Source organism: Peromyscus maniculatus, chromosome 23, assembly GCF_049852395.1.
Source record: "Peromyscus maniculatus bairdii isolate BWxNUB_F1_BW_parent chromosome 23, HU_Pman_BW_mat_3.1, whole genome shotgun sequence".
Lineage (NCBI taxonomy): Eukaryota > Metazoa > Chordata > Mammalia > Rodentia > Cricetidae > Peromyscus > Peromyscus maniculatus.
Window position 1 is genome coordinate 2,520,801 of NC_134874.1, and position 19,200 is coordinate 2,540,000.

The following is a 19,200-nucleotide window of genomic DNA, read 5'->3' on the forward strand; positions in this document are numbered from 1 at the left end:
TGGGAGAGGGGACTTGGCTTTCCAGAAGTGGCAGGGGAGCAAACTCCAGGTACTGAGCCTGAGTCCAGAAAAAGGCAAGAATTACAAATTCTTACAATACAAATATTGTCCATTTTACCATTCAAGCCGACTCAATGCCACAGAGACTGGCTGGTTCCTGTTCCCGCCCTCCCTCAATTGCATACGTAGTGCAGAGGGAACCCAGGGCCTCATGCATGCTAGGCCAGCGCTCTACCCCGAGTCACACCCTAGTACTCTCTGTTAGGACGACCATTTGGCCTCACCCACTGTTGGCCTCAGCCATTGGTGCCGATTCAGAAACCAAGAGCCACCCTGCCACGCCAGCCCGTCACTTCTGGCTGCCCAGGCCCTGCCTTCTCTCACAAGCTATATGACCACATCACTTGTCAGCAAGCTCTTTATTTACTTCCTGTTCCCCAGCCACGTCCTCGGTGTGTGGTGGGGGCAGCTGGGATACGTGGAAATCGTGCACTTTGAAGGTCTCTGCTGAGACCCCGAGAGCAGAAGCTCCAGAGCCGGATAGTTCCCTTCCCAACTCTGAGCACAGCAATGTTCTAGGTGCATTTCCCTCCCCTTGTGGACTGACTTCATCAAATTACCTTCTAGAAGTGTCTGGTTTTCACTGGACCCGGACCAGCATGACATAAGGCAAGTTGCCCATTGTGTCCTGCTCTGGACAATGCCCATGGGCCACTACTCCCTAAGTGTCCTAAGAATGGCTGGCTGATGACGTTCTCACATCAGCTGGACCTGTGGCGAGCTGGGCCTCTGGCTAGCCTTCACTTTGGGAAGAGAACTGTGTGTTTTCTCTGGAGACCAAAGGCCACTGGCGTGTCTGTGGCTCCAGGGGTCTCTTCTGTGTCCTCGGGCCCACACGGGCTTGCGTCACTGTTTTGACCCACATGGGGCTGACTCTTTGCTGTCTTTGAGTCTAGCATTTGAACATTTAAATACACATAAATAAATGCCAACTCTTGGGCAACAGACTCCAAAGCATGATGGACACTCTGGTCACATGGTTGGTGGCAGAGGTTCAGCCCAGCATGATTCCTGCCAATCTCGGTGGACTCCCAACCACAACAGCAGCCTGTGTCAGGCCTGGCTTGGCAGTAGGGCATCGGTAGGCAGTGAGCTAAGTGTATCCCTGTTGTGTGCTGACCTGGGAGCCCTCACTGGTCATCAGCTCTGTAGGAAGCTGTGGTTAAAACAAAGGCCCTGGTCATAAGCTACCAGGACTCTGATAGGTTTTGGGTGACAGCAATAATGACAGATTCCCCGGGCCCCGACCTACGCACCGCCCTGATAGTGTTTGGCAAGCCCCTCATGAAGCCGACCAGGTGTGCGGGCTGCAGGCCAGCTCCTGCTCTGGGACAGTGAAGGGTCCCCCCAAACCCCAGCATCAGAGGTCAAGCTGTCGGCCCCGATGGCTTTCGGTCTGTGCTGTTTTGTTTTGTTTTCTCTTGAGACAGCTACAGAGTTTGAGATGATTACATTCAGACAAGTGGCCATTTGGTTACTCTATTCCAGAACATGGAGAAGAAGACACCAGGTAGCAAAGTCACAGACTTGAGGGACACGGAGTCTCTGGTCACAGCCACAGGGACACACTAGTAGCCAGAAGTCCCAGCAAATAACTGGAAGGGGAAAGAAACCGAGGAAGATCCCAGTAACCAAAGGAAAGAGGGCTCCCACCGTGGCAGGAAGCCACTCAAAGGTCCAGTGTGGGTCAGGGCAGGGACTGAGCTGTCCTCACAGTCCGCCTGGGTCCCACTCAGCCCGGCTCCAGCCCAGGCAACGTCCTCACTCATCGTCCTGGAGCAAAGATGAAATCCAGGGCCTGCCGCTCGGCAGCTGCCACGTTGGGGTGCCAGAGATCCACCATGAAGACCACCCGTGGGCCGTCCTCAGCGGAACCTGGGGAGGAGGAGCGTAAGGGGGGTGTCAGGTTGGCCCTGGCACCCTGTGCAGTGTGGCCTGAGCTGTAGGACCAGTGGGCACGGGAAGACCTCCCTTTCCCAGATGGAGAATGTTTGTGAGGTCTCACCCATGCCTGCGAGGAAGGTGGATGACAAAGGATAAAGGGGGGGGGGACACCCGGCAGGACAGTAGGACCGTCACTGTGGACACAGTCTGCATTCTGCTGTCCCAACTCACAGTGTCTGACACTGAGAGTGAGCCTGAAGGTGACCATAGCCTCTAGGTCACCACAGCTGGTTGGAGTTGGCTCGTCACCTGTGACACCAGCTTACCCATGTGGGGAGATTACATGGGAGGGTGAAGCGCGGGTGGGAGGTGGGGGTGGGCGTGGGGGGGAGGGCTTAGGAATTCCTGGTCAGTTTTGTCTGGCACCCGGAAAACTTCTCTTTAAAGAAGTCTGATAACCATAATGCAAGCAGTGGACAAGCTCTGGGAGAGGCGGCGCCCACCTTCATGGAATGCAGTGTGCAGGAAGGAGTCGTCGAAGAGCAGGCAGCGGCCTTCCGCCCAGCACTGGGGCTCGCCCCCCACCACCAGCTCACAGCCATTGGGAGTCTTCAGACCTTGGGGAGAAACACAGGATTGAGAGTGAAGGTGGCCAGGGTTCAAGGCTGCTCGAAGGTGGAGCTGGGCTGCTCCGGGGAAGCGCTCGAAAGCCTCAGGCCTTCCACACTCTCCCCTGGAGTCCACACTGTGGGCTGTCTGTGACCCATGATTCAGAGACCGAGACCACCCTGAGAGGATGGTGTTAGGGGTCTTTGGGGACTAGGTCACGAATGGGACCTGTACTGTAAAACGGACCTTTCTACCACACGAGGTCACGGCAAGAGGGGGCCACGCCCACTGCCCTGGCGAGTCTTAGGTCCACTTGGCACACAAATTAGAGTCATCTGAAAGGAGGGAGCCTCAGCTGAGAAGACGCCTCCATAAGATCTGACTGTAAGACATTTTCTTAATTAGTGACTGATGGGGGAGGGCCCAGCCCACGGTGGGTGGGGCCATCCCTGGGCTGGTGGTCCTGGGTTCTAGAAGAAAGCAGGCTGAACAAGCCATAGGGAGCAAGCCAGTAAGCAGCACCCCTCCATGGCCTCTGCATCAGCTCCTGCCTCTGGGTTCCTGCCCTGCTTGAGTTCCTGTCCTGGCTTCCTCCAGTGATGGACTGTGTGATCTGGAAGTGTAAGCCAGATTAACCCTTTCCTCCCCGGTTTGTTTTTGGTCTTGGGTGTTTCATCACAGCAAACGGGGGAACTCTGACCAAGACACCCACCAGGCAACCAGAGCAGCCTGGGCCTCTCAGAGCTCTCCACCTTGGGCCTCCAGCCTCAGAACCATGAGGTTCAGACAGGGTCTCACTGTGTTGCCCAGGCTGGCCCTGAACTCTTAATTCTCCTACCTCAGTCTCCGGAGAACAGGCACCACCACCCGGCTGTTTTTGTTTTTTTTTTTTTTTTGGTGTTGTTGTTGTTGTTGTTTTAATTTAAAACTTTGTATGATTATTGTGTGGGCATGAGAGGGACAACTTCCAGAAGCCGTTCTGACTTTCCACTGTGGGGTCCAGGGATCAAAGTCAGGTCATCAGGCTTGCAAGGCAAGCGCCTCCACCCACTCCCACTGAGCCACAACCCCCACATCCCCAGCCCTTTTCTGTTATCCGAAAGCCATCCAGCAATGTGGAACTTGTCCTCACAGCCCAATAGATAGGCCAGTCTGTCTAGGGACTACCACCTAGGTCCTCAGCAAAGCTCCCCCTCTGCCAGTTTCATCTGGTCTGGGTCCTGGACTCTTGCTTACATCAACAGCTTGAGGGTCTCACGACCTCAAGAATTCCTGATGTCTAGTCCTGGGACCCATGGGAACCCAGGGATGCTGAGTTCAAACCAGCTTCATCCATGCACAGGCAGCCGACAGCAGGGCCTCTGCAGAAGACGTTTTCCTGCTGTACCCAGGGATATCAAGGACCCATTACCTCCTACAAGTCACTAGCTGGCCCGAGAAGGGAATCATCACAGCCACAAGGTGTGCACATCACACACACACACACACACACACACACACACACACACACACACACACACACACACACACACACCCTACCTGGCCCGTATCACAGATCACAGGAATCCAAACCTAGTGTCCTCCTCCCAGCCTGCCTACTCCACACCCCTGGATCCCAGCGACATCAATCTCTGAGGCCTTCCCTATTCTGCATTCCAAAGCTTCGGAACGGCATGGTAGCTGAGGGCGCACTTCAGGGGTTCAGCACTGGCCCAGCATGCCTGAGACTCGGGTTCATCCCAGTACCGGGTAAATCAAAAGCTCCCACAAAGCAAGACCATTCAAAAGGAAAACCTCACTCCCATGACCGACAGTTCCGGAGCCCCCCGGCCTGGCCCCAGCCTGGCCCCAAGTCAGCCACCCGCTCCCACCTGGTCTGCCCTGGTCAGCCTTCCTGCTCTGTTTGCAGCCTAGCTCCCTTTGTGGGTTCTTGCCAGAGGTTTATTAACCAAAGCCACTGAGTGGATCAAAGCCTACCTGGTAATAGTGATGGACTCTGCCTGCCAGGAACTTCAAATGCACAAGCTACTTACTTTTCCTCCAATAGCCCCGAAGGCAAGAGTTGGGCACCCCTCCTCCCCCGGGGTTCAAAGAAGCTTGGCTTCCAGGGCCTGACAATGGGGGGATGAGGGAGGACCTGAGTCCAGAACTGCTGGCCTCCGGTGCCCCGAGGGTCACTGTTCCCAGGGGAAGAGGCCGTGCCTTACAGAGCATTGCGTAGTCAGGAGAGCCACCACCACGCTCCGGAGAGACTGCCAGGCACTATGCCAAATGGCCACTTAGTGAGTTGTGTCCCCAAACTTCTCCACAGCACTGGTGCTGTGTGTCCACTTTGCAGAGAGGCCGTGAGGTCTACAGACCTGGACTCTGTCCAGCCCCACAGCTGCTCACGGATCCAGACGCCAGCTTCAAGCTTCCACCCTGTCCCACCCGCCAGTCAGAACCCCATCCACAGCAGCCCTCTGATGATGGTACTTCTGCTTCTCAGCACAGACATCTTCAGTCCAAACCGTACCTTACCCAGAATCCTCACCCAGAGAGCAGAGGGAAGGAACAGAGTTGCTGGGGCGAGAGGAGGTGGGGGGGGGGGCTAGCAACTGGCACAGGCTCCCTGCAAAGCACATTAGCGAATCCCACCACCAGCCTGCTCAGGGCATGCATCCCCCGCTTCCCCCATCCCCTGCAGGCAGCCAGCACCGCCTCTTACAGCTGCCACCCAGCTCCCCAGGCTCTGCCCTGGCATGTTCACCAGCAAGGCCTGTCTGTCACCAGCCTCTTGTCACCATTCACCAGGAAGAAGGTACCACGTAGTTTCGAAGCCTGCCTCCATGCACCTCACTTTGCACCTCGCTCTGGTGACCACTCTGAGACACACTTCATCTGACCGGATCCCCAAAGGGAGAGCTGCTCCCTCGCTTTCTATGGAAGCTCAGAGGAGGCAAGCAGCTGGCCCAAGGAAGCACCGCTAACTCTTAGTTGGGCTAGATAAAAAGGCAGCTTAGCTTGAGCTTCAATTTGCACACCACACACACACAGCACACAAGATTCCTAGGCCTTGAATAAAGTGACCAGAATACTGGGCACCATTTATCCGTGGTGATTCAGAATGTTTAAGCATCTCTCACAGTCTCCCGGGCATCATCGGGGACCTCTGTCACCGTCAGAACCCCCGTGGGTTCTGTGTCAGCCACCACAGAGCACAGCAGCCACCAGCCAGCCATACCTGGACACACAAACTTACATGCAAACTTTTGCTCAGCTGTTCCACTGACCACAGCCCATGCCCTCGACAGCCACATGTGGCCAGCAGCTCACGTAATGGACAGGAAAGATGGAGGACACCGTTACCACCCTCTCCTCCAAGAGTTCTTCTCCCAGGCAGAGGAGCTTTTCCCGCCAGATACTAGATTGAAGTGGGTGTGTGGCCTGGCGGCAGAGAGCATGCCTGAGTGCCTGGGTTCCATCTCCAGCACCGTGAGAGAACGAATGAAAGTTTGAGAGGATAAGATGAAATGAGGTTGACATTCTGCCATCACAGTGGTTTATGGACTGCCACCAAGGAAAGGTTTTCTAAGGCCGGAGATATGGCTCAAGTTTTGTAAACTGTTTATGGTACAACCTGGGGAGGACCCGAGCTGGAGCTTCAGCATGTGAACCAGCCAGGCACTGTGGCACACTCTTTCTTTCTTCCTTCCTTCCTTCCTTCCTTCCTTCCTTCCTTCCTTCCTTCCTTCCTTCCTTCCTTCCTTCCTTCCTTTCTTTCTTTCTTTTTTTTTTCTCAAGACAGGGTTTCTCTGTGTAGCTTTGGTGCCTGTCCTGGAACTCACTATGTAGACCAGGCTGGCCTCAAACTCACAGAGATCCACCTAGCTCTGTCTCCCAAGTGCTGGGATTAAAGGTGGGTGTGCGCCACCACTGCCCGGCTCCTATGGCACACTCTTATAGTCACAGGGCTGGTGAGTCAAAGACAGGGAGACAGACACCCCCTCTCCCCCGGGGCTTGAGGCCAGCTAGCCTAACCTAGCCAGGGAGCCCTAGGTCACAGAGAGATCCTGTAAAAACAAGGTAGACAGCTCCTGAGAAATAAGACAACGCTGACCCCTGGCCTCAGCACGCATATGCATACAAGTACAGGCTAGCCCTTCAAGCCTCGACCCTTCTGCCTCAGCCTCCTGAGTGTTTGGACTGCAGGTGTGTGCCACTGACTGCATCCAGCTGAATGCATCTGTATTTGACCAAAGCACTCAGGAGGCAAAGGCGCCTTGCTATGTGAATGTGCATGCTGGGGCTCCGCCCCCTCCACGTACCTAGGTGGCACCGGATGCGGATGTTGGTGGGTCCGTAGTGCTCCGTGATCACAGTCCCAGGACTCAGCACCGAGATGCAGGCGTTCCCGAAAACATTGTTTCCAATACAGGTCCGGAGGCTGCCGAGCAAGCGGTACGTCCGTGGGCACTTCCTGCAGTTCCTGGGGACACAAACGCCCTGGTTGACAAAGTCAAAGGTGAACCACTCCCCACTGGGGGTGCTGTTCACTTTCCACCCCTGCGGGAGGCTGCAGTTAGAGAAGGCCTTGTAGAGTGTCTCGAACTCGCAGAGGATGGCCTGGAAGTTCCGCTCCAACAGCTCCACGTCGTGCTTCTGGGCGTCCCGGGAGAAGTAGGGCGTAGTGGGGAGATCAGGCAGGAAGAAGACCTCGGGCTTCTGGATGGAGGGCTGGCTGCTGAGGTAACGGCCCTGCTCCCGGATGCCCTTGTGGATGCGGCCCATGCCGGACCACGAGTACCGTTTGGCGTACTCCTGCAGGTTGTGGTAAAGCTTCTGGTTGAGGCCATCGTGGTGCGTGCAGCGGACGCACTCGGGCGACTGGCAGTACATGGACCCGTTCTGTAGCCCGTTGGCGTCCACCCCCTGCAGGAGGGAGTTGACGGACACGTGGGGTCGAGGCTGCTCTCGGCCCACATGGTAACAGTACCACACAAACATGACCAGCAGGCAGGCCACGGTGACGACAGCTGTGCCGTCACAGTCCCGCACGGACTGGATGCCGGTGGCAATACAGTCCCTCAGGCCATCCAGAGACCAGCTCCAGGCCACCAGCCACTCCAGCCACATCTTGAGGGACTCAGTACGCGGAGTGAAGCTGGCTCAGATGATCAGTCCTCTGGGGGTCGCCGGGGCACCCACGGCACGCAGGTTAGCAGACGGTGGAAGGAGTGGCTGGAGCAGGAGAAGGCGTGGCTGCCACTGTCGCTCAGTTCCTGCCAAGGGCGCCATCGATGAACAGTGAGGCCTGCCGATGGGGCCCACCAGTAAGAGTCACTGAAGTTGGGCGCAGGGCGCTGTCTTATACCCCATTAGCAAATGCAGCCAGTCGCTGGGAAAGGGTTTTCATGATGTCCAAACCTGAAAACAGCACCATGAAAGTTATGACTAGAAAAGTCCCAAACAGCAACCATCTCCGGAGAATGGAGATGCATCATCAGGACAGCGGAGGGCTGCCACAGAGGCACATTCTCCTTTCTCCTCTCAAGCACGCTGTAAATCAGGCTCATACCACACCGGGGAAGGAAGTGGGTGCCCTGGAGCGGCCTCTGTGGCAGATACACCTCTTTGTGCCGCTCAGCTGGGAGCTGACCTCACCCACAGGATTACAAAAGCGAAAGCAGGAGCCTTCCAAGTCCCTGACTCAGTTTCCCCGCCTCTGACAGCAGTGATACTGCTCTGGGGAGGTGGAGCCCACATCACTGTAAACCACGATACAAGCCCCAAGTCTCTAGAAGCCGCAGTGTCCTCCGGTTTCTCTGAAACGCTCTGTCCACCCCACAGCCAGGCCTGCGCCCTCCTGAAAGCCCTCCATCACCTGGAGGAACTCATCTGGGAGCATTTCAGTGCTCCGCACACACACCCCTGCCCTGGGGGAGAATGACAGGAAAACTGTGTCTCCCGCTGCCTGGACCAGCTAGGCCTGGGAGGTCTGCAGCACAGCGCAGAGTTACACACCCAAGCTAGACATGGCCTGGACCAGGTGTGGCCACCAGCCGTGTGCAGGGCATCCCCGCTCTCAGCCTCAGTGTTTTCATCCACCCACTGGCCGGGGATAATGTCACGGTAAGCCCTCGATGTGCGATGGACCGGCAAACCAAACGTGGGGGGTGTCCCAAGACTCCCACCCCAAGCAGAAGGCAAAGGCCAAAATACCCCGACTCGGGGTGATGTCCACTCCTGGGACTTAAGGAAAACCTTGGGTGCTCATTCACCACCTACTGGCACCACCCGGGTGTCGGCTGAATAAAGAATCACTTGACTATAATGTTTAGGAAGTAAAAAACACACATACTGAATATTCATGGGGACCCATGCTTCTAGGAAAAGAACAGGAATGGAGAGATGAGAAGCCAGTTTCTTCTCAAGATGCAGAGCCCGGGTGTTAAGCTCCTTCACCTGCCCCTCCTCCATGGGTGATACCATCATCGCTCCGCTGTTTCCACTTTAGGAAAAGGGAAAAAGCCCTAGAAAGGCGTCTTCTCTGCACTTGCTCTTCAAGACAGTCCAAGGTTCCCGACATTCTGTGTGAGACTCTCACCCGGGTGAGGAAGCACATTTCTTCCCTAACCGCAACTCTAAAACTGCCTCCAGCGGCCAGGTTTCCTCGGATGCCCTGAGAATGAGTTGGTGGCCGTCCCTGACCCGAGAAACTGAGTTCCCACCAACCTGCGCATGTCAAAATGCAGATACAAAAAACCGGGTAGGTGGCTCATTCTGGACAGAGCAGACAGGAGTCCTCCCCAAGGCAGAACTGTAAAAGATTCAGCAAGGAGAGACCCTCACCTCTTCACGGGATCAAATCCAGCACTAAGAGAGTGAACTGAGACCTGTCAGTCACTTAGAGCCCCTAGAGGCTAGCTGCCCCTACCACCAGGGAGGGATGTGCAAGCCCAGAGCCGACCAGAAAGCAACTCTGGGTTTGGTAGAGTGAGTGGCAGCAGGAGGTTGGATGGATGCACACTTCTGGCTCCCTTCACACATCCGTTCCCATCAGGGATGGGCGTCATGCAGCCCTGCCACTCAGATCTCAAAGATCAGCGGGCTCCGGGGAATAAAGGCCAAATTCAAGTCCAATCAAAGATAACTTCTAACATGAGGGATGCCTGGGGAGACAGTCTCCATTTGACCCAGTTAACCCGGATCAGATGACCAGCTCAGGAGGCTTTCTGATGCTAAAGAGCCCGGGTCACCCTGAGGTGAAGCCAGGAGACCCCGGAAGCACCCCCCGCAAGGCACAGCACAGCACGAAAGGATAGGGGTGGCTGTGTGATGCTTGCGATCCTCTCTACCAGGGAGCCAGAGAGCTGTCCTGAGACAAGCCCTCCCTCCCTCCTCTCCAGGGACCTTCCCTCCTCACAGTCTCCCAGTGTCACAGGCCCTGGAGAGAGTACCACAGGAGAGAGGTCAGAAAGATGCCTTAACGCAGGTGGTGATGCCAGTAGCCAGGGGATGAGATGGTGAGGCGAAGGCTACCTGGAAAAGTGGGAAGGAGGTCCAGGGCGCGTGACAATTCATGGGACAGGGAGGTGGGTCAAAGTGGGCGATGCTGAGGAGGAATGGGGGACCAGGAAAAGAGGCGGTGGAGGAGGGGGAAGAGAGGAGGAGGAGGGGGAGGAGAGGAGGCGGGGGTGATGCTGCGCGGCGCCATCCAGCCCGAGCGGCACTCAGCACGCAGCCGGTGCTAGGCGACCGCGGGCCCTGGGCCGGCCCCGGGGATGCAGGCGCGGGAGCCCAGAGCATCGTCCTCCGCAGCCCCGCAGTCCCGGAGACGCCGCTTACCTGCGCGGGCGGCTGCGGGGGACCCGGGCGACGCCACTGCCCCAGGGACGCGGCCGCCCCCTGCCGCGCCCGCAGCAGCCGCCCGGCTCGAGCCGCGAGCCCCGCCGAGCCGGTGCCGCCCGCGCCGCGCTCCGCGGCCCCGAGGACCACAACTCCCACAATGCCGCGCGCGCCTGTAGGCGGGGAGGGGGCGGCGGGGCGGGGCGGGACCCCCGGCGCGTGCACCTGCCGCGCGTGTCCCGGGGTGGGGTGGGGGGCTCCACGCGCGTCCCGCCCCCTCCCTCCCCTCCGCCCCGCCCCGCCGCCGCGCGCCAGGTGCGCGCCTCAGGCTCCGGGTCTTCGTGTTTCCACCGCCCTGGGTCCAGCTGGGTCCTTCCTCCCGCATCCCCTTCGCGCGGTCCTCCCTCCAGCATCTCTTCCCCTCGGCGTCCTTCCCCTTGCCCCTCTTGCCTGTGATGGATCCCGCACGCGCGCGCGCGCGCACACACACACTCACATACACACACACATACACACATACACACATACACACTTCTGAGGCCCCGCGGACACGTGGGATGAAATTGCAAATGGAACAGCCTGGAAGATCCGCGGCTCCGTGCCCCGCCTGGGCGCTGCCGACTGGAGCTGTTGCAGACCTGGCGCCTGCCCACAGGGAGCACAGGGAGGCCCAGTCTAGCCAGCCGCGGCCGGTTCTGCCCAGCTCACAGGAGGGAAAGGGGCCGACTGAGCCGCTGGGCCTGGGGACACCGCGCTGCGAGCGCCCGGGGAAGCGTGGGCTCGGAGGAACGGTGCATGGGCGTTCTGGGAGCGTGGGGTGGGATGCCAGCCCACAGCCCATCTGTGTCTGTCCTCGAACCTACTGCTTCCAATCCCAGCATGCATCTCTGTCATGGCCTAGAATCCTCATTTTTGCTCAGGATCCATCTCCCGGGCCTGTCCCAGAACCCCCTGGCCCTTCACCTAAGCTCGCACTTCTACTGTTGGTGGCCGAGAACCTCACCCAGAACCTCTGTTTCCCGGCTCAGAAACCACTCCTCATGTCCCGGAGTCCCCACCTCTATCACTTAAGCCCTCGTCACAATTCCGGAAGTAGACAAAAAACTTTTTTCCTTTTTTTAATTTTTAATACAATAACCCAAACCGCTCCCACTGATCTACTAGGTTCTTCCACATGGCTGCGACCGAAACATCTGACAGAAACCGCGTGAGGAGGAAAGGCCCCTCTGGGCTCGCGGGTCAAAGGCTTTTTAGTCCATCATGGCCGGAAAGGCAATGGAGAAACGGTGGACATGGAAGTGTGAGATACGGGCTCAGGAAACTGGGGTGAAAATCAGCCTATCAGTCTGTCAAAGCCCGCTTCCGCTGCCTGCTTCCTGCACCCAGACCCACCTCCTGTCTGCTCCAAGACCTCCCCAAAGGGTGCCGTAGACTGAGGATCAAATGGTCAGTCCATGAGCACGACTTAGATTGGAACAATTAAGAGCCTGTAAAATGCACCCAGGGCGGGAGCTGAGAGCGGGGCGCCGGCTGCAGAGGGGTGCCCAACAGGCCCCTCCTGCCCCAGCGAGTACCTGGGCTGAGTGGCCAGAGGAAGAACGGGGCTTGTGTCCTGCTTCACGTTTAGAAAGTTGCCCAAATTTAGCCTTGTCCAAGGCACTTATGCATAAAGAACGCTGTTTTTCCTACGGTCGTCCGTATGTGCTCCATTCCCGGATTACACCATCTGCAGTGCATTATGAATTAATATTGTCTATGAATCTTGTAATTATCTGTGACCAGTGTGATTATAGGGCTCCGTGTTTGTTAAGGAGTGTTTACTTGTTCAGTGGCCAGATTCCAGGGCACGGTTCTGCTAACCTTCCTGGCCATTTCATTTTTTTTTAATTTGCTGGGAGTCTCAGAAAATGAAAATGACCTCAATCTCTGTCAAGCTCCAATGGCCTTAGTGGGTGAGTTCTGCCAGCAAAGGGTGTCCAGGACTTGCCGAGGGGACTCTGGAGGGGGGGGGAGAACTGTGGACGCACTGTCACTGTGCTCGCAGAAGGGCTGAGAGCAGGATTAAATGCATCTAAATTGCCTGCCTTCAGCGCGGCTGTCATGGTCTTCTCCTCCCTCCTGTCTGTGGAGGGCTGTCTTTGCAGCCCACTCTAGACTACACAGCCAGTCATTACACCACCCAACTTCCTGCTTCTACAGATGGAGTGTGTGTGTGTGTGTGTGTGTGTGTGTGTGTGTACGTGTGTGTACATGGGGGGGGCAGGCTTGCATGAGGACACAGCTCAATCAAGGTCACAGTAAAACCACAGAGAATGTGTGAAGGGACCGGCATGGCTGCTTTGGAATGGGATTCGAAGTATCTGATAAATGACAAATATTTATAGGTCAAGAACCAACAGCCTAGTTTGGTGTAGGAACCAAAGGGCCCAGGCAGGATGGGAGTTCTAGGCCAGCCTGGACTCTATAGCTAGGCCCTGTCTCAAAATACCACACCAAAGAAAACAAACAGCCTATCTTAGTTAGGGTTTCTATTGCTATGACGAAATACCATGACCAGAAGGCAAGTTGGGGGAGGAAAGGGTTTATTTGGCTTACATGTAAACATTGCTGTTCATCCCTGAAGGAAGTCAGGACAGGAATTCTAATAGGGCAGGATACCGGAGACAGGAGCTGATGCAGAGGCCATGGAGGGGTGCTGCTTACTGGCTTGCTCCTCATGGCTTGCTCAGCCTGGTTTCTTATAGAACCCAAGACGACCAGCCCAGGGATGGCACCATCCACCATGGATTGGACCCTCCCCCATCAATCACTAATTAAGTAAATGCCTTGCAGCTGGATCTCATGGAGGCATTTCTTCAACTGAGGCTCCTTCCTTGGATGGCTCTAGCTTGTGTCAAGTTGACACACAAAACCAGCCAGTGCACTGTCCATAACTTACTTCACTGTGCAACACTTTCATGATGTAATACAGTAACGTTTTGAGAAGGAAGGGGTGGATTCATGGGTGATCTCAAAGGTTAAGTTTCTAGGTAAATTATACAGCAAAGAAAATACATTGTATCATTTTACTCTGGGGGGGGGGTTGCACCAGAATGCCCCCCATAGGCACATCTGTTAGAATGCTGGTTCCCCAGGTGGTGGAACTGTTTAGGATTAGGAGGTGTGGCCTTGTTGGAGGAGGTGTGTCACTGGGAGTGGGCCTAGACCCAGTTAGTGCTCTCTCTCCTCCCTTCCCTTCTCCTCCCCACCTCTCCCCTCCCCTTCCCTTCTCTCTCTCTCTCTCTCTCTCTCTCTCTCTCTCTCTCTCTCTCTCCCTCTGTCTCTCTCTTTCTCTCTGTCTGTCTCTCTCTCTCCTACTTACAGAAAAGATGTAAGCGCCAGCTACTGCTCCAGCGCCATGCCTGCCTGCCTGCCTGTGGCCATGCTCCCAGCCATCACTCACCCTCTGGAACTGTAAGCCCAATAAACTCTTCTGTAAGTCGCCTTGGCTGTGGTGTCTTTACAGAAACAAGGACGCAGCGGAGACACCTGCTTAATGTGCGTGTGCAGGTCTGTATGTGTGTTCTTGTAGGAGCAGAAGAGGGACATATGATTGCTCTCTTACATAAGATGCTCTGTGTTCATACGTGCACACAGAAGATATCCCTTGGAGGAGGCATTCTGAAATCACAGGATTTTCAAGTTCATGGAAAGCTAAGAAAGGGAAACAAAAAAGGACTTGGAATGGAGGGCAGGGGGATACCTACATCTTCCATCGTGTCTAACCTAGTGCGTTTTTCAGGCAGGTTTGCTATGAAACCCAGGAACAACTCAGGCTGCCAGGCATGCTGGCGTGCGCCCTCACCACTGAGCCACCCCACCCAGGCATGCTGGCGTGCGCCCTTACCCACTGAGCCACCCCACCCAGGCATGCTGGCGTGCGCCCTCACCCACTGAGCCACCCCACTGCCAGAATTCTACAGCTTGTCTGTGATCGTCTTAAATATACAGAAAACAATTTTGACCAAACTCAGCACCTAAGAACTCAGAGCCAAGTACAAGTAGATGGGGGAGACAGCAGGAGAGAGTGCCTGACGGTGTAGTGAGTGCTGTGTGTGTGTGTGTGTGTGTGTGTACGTGAGTGTATGTACATGTGTATATGCATGTGTGTATGTGTGTGTATGTGTGTGTATATGCAAGTGTGTATGTGTGTATATGCATGTGTGTATGTGTGTGTATATGCATGTGTGTATGTGTGTGTATATGCATGTGTGTATGTGTGTGTATATGCATGTGTGTATGTGTGTATATGCATGTGTGTATGTGTGTGTATATGCATGTGTGTATGTGTGTGTATATGCATGTGTGTATGTGTGTGTATATGCAAGTGTGTATGTGTGTATATGCATGTGTGTATGTGTGTGTATATGCATGTGTGTATGTGTGTGTATATGCATGTGTGTATGTGTGTGTATATGCATGTGTGTATGTGTGTGTATATGCATGTGTGTATGTGTGTGTATATGCAAGTGTGTATGTGTGTATATGCATGTGTGTATGTGTGTATGCATGTGTGTATGTATGTGTATATGCATGTGTGTATGTGTGTGCATATGCATGTGTGTATGTGTATGTATGCATGTGTGTATGTGTGTGTGTATGAAGAGAGATCCCAACATATGGTACTTTTCTGACGGTGCCTAGAAGTCAGGAAAGTTTAACACTCTTTGTTTTGGATAAATTTTCAGAATAGGAGATACACACATACACACATACACATACACACACATTTTATATATATATATATATATATATATATATATATATATACATATAAAATATATTCAAGAACTTTCCTTGCATTTTTTAGTGTAGAAAAATGAATGCAGTGAGCATTCATGGAGAGAAAAAGGAAATAATGGAGAGGGAAAATGGGGGCAAAAGCCAGAGACAAAATCCACTGGTCTAGAAAGATCTTCAAAGCATCATGTCTGTAATCCCAGAACTCAGAAGGTTGAGGCAGATGGATTGCCACAGGTTTGAGGCCAGCCTGTAGCACAGGGTTGAGTTAGAACAAATCCTGTATTGGTGTGTACTGTAGTATAAACTGCAAAAATACATACTAATATTTACTAATAGCAAAGACATTGTGTGGGGCCGATCTACACAAACGCAGGTTAATAGTTACCGCCAACGGCTAAGAAGGGCAGAAGTCACACATTTGAAGACAGCTCAGGGAGTAAGTGTGCTTGCTGTACAAGCTTGACCTGAGTCCAGAACCCCAGAATCCACGAAAGAGCCTAGGCATGGCTGTGTGTGAGCCGGTAACCTCAGTGGTGCAGGGGGCAGAGACAAGAGGATCACTGGGACTCTCTGGTCACCAGCCCAGCTCCAGCTTCAGTGAGAGACCCTGTCTCAGGGATTGAGACAGAAAGTGATGGAGCAGGGCACTCCTCTGGCCTTCGTGATTGCACACACACACATATCTGTGTGCATAACACACACACATGCACACTCACTGTTAAAAATTACCAAAGCCAAGGCTAGAGAGATGGCTCACTGGTTAAAAGCACTGGCTGCTCTGGCAGAGGACCTGGGTTCGATTCCCAGCACCCACATGACCACTCACAACTGCATGTAACTTCAGTTCCAGAGGATGTGATGCCCTCTTTTGGCCTCAGCAGGTACCAGGCATGCATGTGGGGCACATACGTATATGCAAGCAAACATTCATACACATACATGAATAAAATCAAATTTAAAAAATTTAAAAAAAAAAAGCACCAAAGCCACGAAGCCAAACGTTAGGATTTGATAGAGTTGAGCATGACATGGGGCTTGTTTGATTTGTCTCCCTGCATGGGGGAAATGTCCCAAATGATAAAGGGTCAACGTGACTAGGCGAAGTCAGTTTTTGAAAGTTTGGATTGTGGGTTTCAAATGTCATGAGTGTAGTTCAGCTTGGGGTCGCTGGTGCCGCCTTTGGGGTTGCTGATGATTCCCTCTGAGCAGCTATCTGTCTGTCAGTTGTACTCACCATCGTGTGTGTGTGTGTGTGTGTGTGTGTGTGTGTGTGTGTGTGTGTGTCTGTATGTCTGTGTGTCTGTGTCTATGTCTGTATATCTGCCTGTCTGTCTCTGTGTGTGTGTGTGTATGTGTGTCTGTCTGTCTGTCTGTCTATGTCTGTATATCTGCCTGTCTGTGTCTGTGTGTGTGGTGGGCAGTGTTACCATCGAGTTGAGAGGACTTGTAGTCTCCTGGGAGACACCTCTGGGCGAGTCTGTGAGGGTGTTTGGATATATTTAACCGAGGTAGGAAGGACCACCTTGAGTGTGGGAAGCACCATCCCGTGGATTGCAGATCCCGGCTGAGGAAAAAGGGAAGACAGGGCAAGCAGAGTGGAACTCGGGCGTTCCTGACCTCAGGTGGCATGGGACCAGCTGTCCTGGACTCCTGGCGGACCGTGGTCCCTGAACTAGGTGTTTGGTCGTAAGCATGAGGAATCAACTATTACAGGAGATAAAAATACGTTCAGACTGCTTCCCTCAAGAGCCCCAGAAAAACAGGAACCTCCATTCCGGGAATCACCGAGAGCAGTCAGAACCCAGATGAGATTGCCACTCTCCAAATGGGTCTCGCACCGGATGGTAGCGTTTGTCTGGTTGGGATGGACGCCAGGCATTCTGTCCAGAAAACAGAGCCACCAGCAGGTGTTCCAAAACGAACACGTTCCAAGCATGGACAAAAATCACCCGCGCTAATCCAATAACGCACTGCTGACATCCATTTAGCATTTGAACTTCCTGCTTATGGCGTAAATTGTGGGGCCAGACACGTGGGCGGTGAGGCCCTGCTTCCAGATGCTGGCGTAAGTGAATTACTCAGAACCTCTCTGCACAGCCTGCCCGTCACTGGGTCAGCCTGCTTCATCTCCTCGTTACTCTCACTGGGTCACTGTGTTACAGTCTGATTGTGGGAAGCCCAGGCTTGGTCCCAAGCAGATGGAGCTGTCCCGGAACATCCTGGAATCTTTAAGAGGATGGCTTCATGGGAGCCGGCCTTGAGGTTTGCAGCCCAGACTGTCTTTCTGTCTGCTGTTTTCTGCTTCACTGAGATGGAAGGAGGAAAGGAGTCCAGCCAACATGCTCCCAGCACTGTGAGCCACTTGCCACCACATGTTTCCTGACAGGGCATGTGCCATGCTGGTATTCTGCCATGGTGACGACAAAATTAACTGACATGATCTGGGTGACTCTGTGTCCCTTGGATACATTGGACGAGCTTTGGGCAAGTGGCACACGCTGACAGATGGGTTCTCGAGATGATGGTGTTAAGAGAGGATGGGAAGTTGGATGGATGAAGTAGAAGGTCACTGCGGTTGACGGTCTCAAGAAGGATTAATGTAGGCCTTCAGCCACTTGTATTAGTTCCCGTGAGAGCTGAGTGTTATACAAAGGACATTCCTGGCCCCCAAATCTTTCTGGCTTTCTCTGTTGTCCTGTAATATCGTACTGACCTCTTGTTCACATTTCTGCAACGATGCAGACTTTGATGAAGTCCAGGATCCCTCAGCGGAAGTCAGATACAAAAGGCTGCCCCATCACGGACTGTCAGCCTCCAGAACAGAACCAAATGCCCTCGATTCTTTACACAGTTATTCAAGTTTGGGCATTTTGCTATCGCGGCTGGCTGGCTGGCTTGTTGGGCACAAAGGCGAGCACCCCCAATGTCTCCCCTAGGAGACAACAAATGAGTAGGGTTAGGTTCCGCTATCGAAAGAGCCAGCCCAGGGCCAAACCTGAAATCAGATTCAGCTCTTATATGCAATGGATCTTGTCTTGATGCTGCACTTTTTCCCCAGGAGACCTTCTTATGGGAACAGGCTGGACCAAGTACACAGGCTCCCATTTCTGAATCCAGCTGGGGTGGTACTGAACACTGTTGAACTTGTACTGGGGAGTGCACTCAGTTGGCCAAGTTCTGGCTGTGCTGGTGTGAGGAACTGATTTGGAGCTTAGGACCCACCTTCCAAGGGTAGTGGCACATGGCTGCAATCCCAGCCATGGGGAAGAGGAGACGGACACCTTGGGGATTCCCTGGACAGCCAGTCTAACCTAATCAGCCAGCTCCAGGCCAATGAGAGACACTGTCTCAAAAAAATCAAAACAGACAGCCCCAGAAGAAAGACAGCCGAGGTTGATTCCTGGTTTCCATGTACACCTCTCCCCAACATGCACCACACTTATGCAAATTATTGAACAGTCAGTGCCCGGATTATGTACCCAGAAGGAGCAATAAGAAGGAATACAGGCATTTAGTCTTTTTACTTATTCTTTTTTTTTTTTTTTTGAGACAGGGTCTTTCTACATAACCTTGGCTGGCCCTGAGTTCTGTGTAGAGACCAGGATGGCCTTGAACTCATGGAGATCTCCCTGCACAGCCTGAGACCTGAGGCCTGAGATGAAGTGTGAGTACCACCACACCTAGCTTAGGAATCTTGTCTTTATGAACAGTCAGAGCCCAGGAGCAGATCAGCCAGGCCTAGTTCCACAGGCTTCCCAGTGGAGATGATTCTCTCCCATCCTCAGCCCACCTATCCATACCCCAGCAGAAGAGGCCTCTACCTCTCAGCTACTTCTAAACTCTGAAAAGCTTCCTTTGGGGAGGCCTCCGGAGTTCCGTGACTCACTCAGCACACAGCCGGATATACAACGTCCATGGGATATGGGCAAGCACTGTGGGAACTCGGCGCCATGGGGCTTGTGATGCAGTCTTCAGAGAGGTTTTCAAACATGTCAGCATTTAAAAATTACAAGACACCTTTTGTCCTAGCTCCTTTCT

General features: G+C 53.9%; 1 protein-coding gene across 2 annotated transcripts; it reads right to left on the minus strand.

Moving 5' to 3' along the window:
- Positions 1-1,523: 1,523 nt before the first annotated feature.
- Positions 1,524-11,156, minus strand: Asphd2 (aspartate beta-hydroxylase domain containing 2). 2 transcript variants are annotated; one of them, XM_042268036.2, is made up of 4 exons: positions 10,909-11,156; positions 6,861-7,959; positions 2,448-2,561; positions 1,524-1,935 (listed from the first exon to the last, which is right to left on the minus strand). In XM_042268036.2, the coding sequence occupies exons 2-4, from the start codon at positions 7,666-7,668 to the stop codon at positions 1,826-1,828; spliced, it is 1,032 nt and encodes a 343-aa protein (XP_042123970.1). In that variant the 5' UTR covers positions 7,669-7,959; positions 10,909-11,156; the 3' UTR covers positions 1,524-1,825. The 2 variants fall into 2 exon arrangements, with proteins under 2 accessions (XP_042123970.1, XP_076416207.1); XM_076560092.1 differs by lacking the exon at positions 10,909-11,156 and adding an exon at positions 10,381-10,493.
- Positions 11,157-19,200: the final 8,044 nt, after the last annotated feature.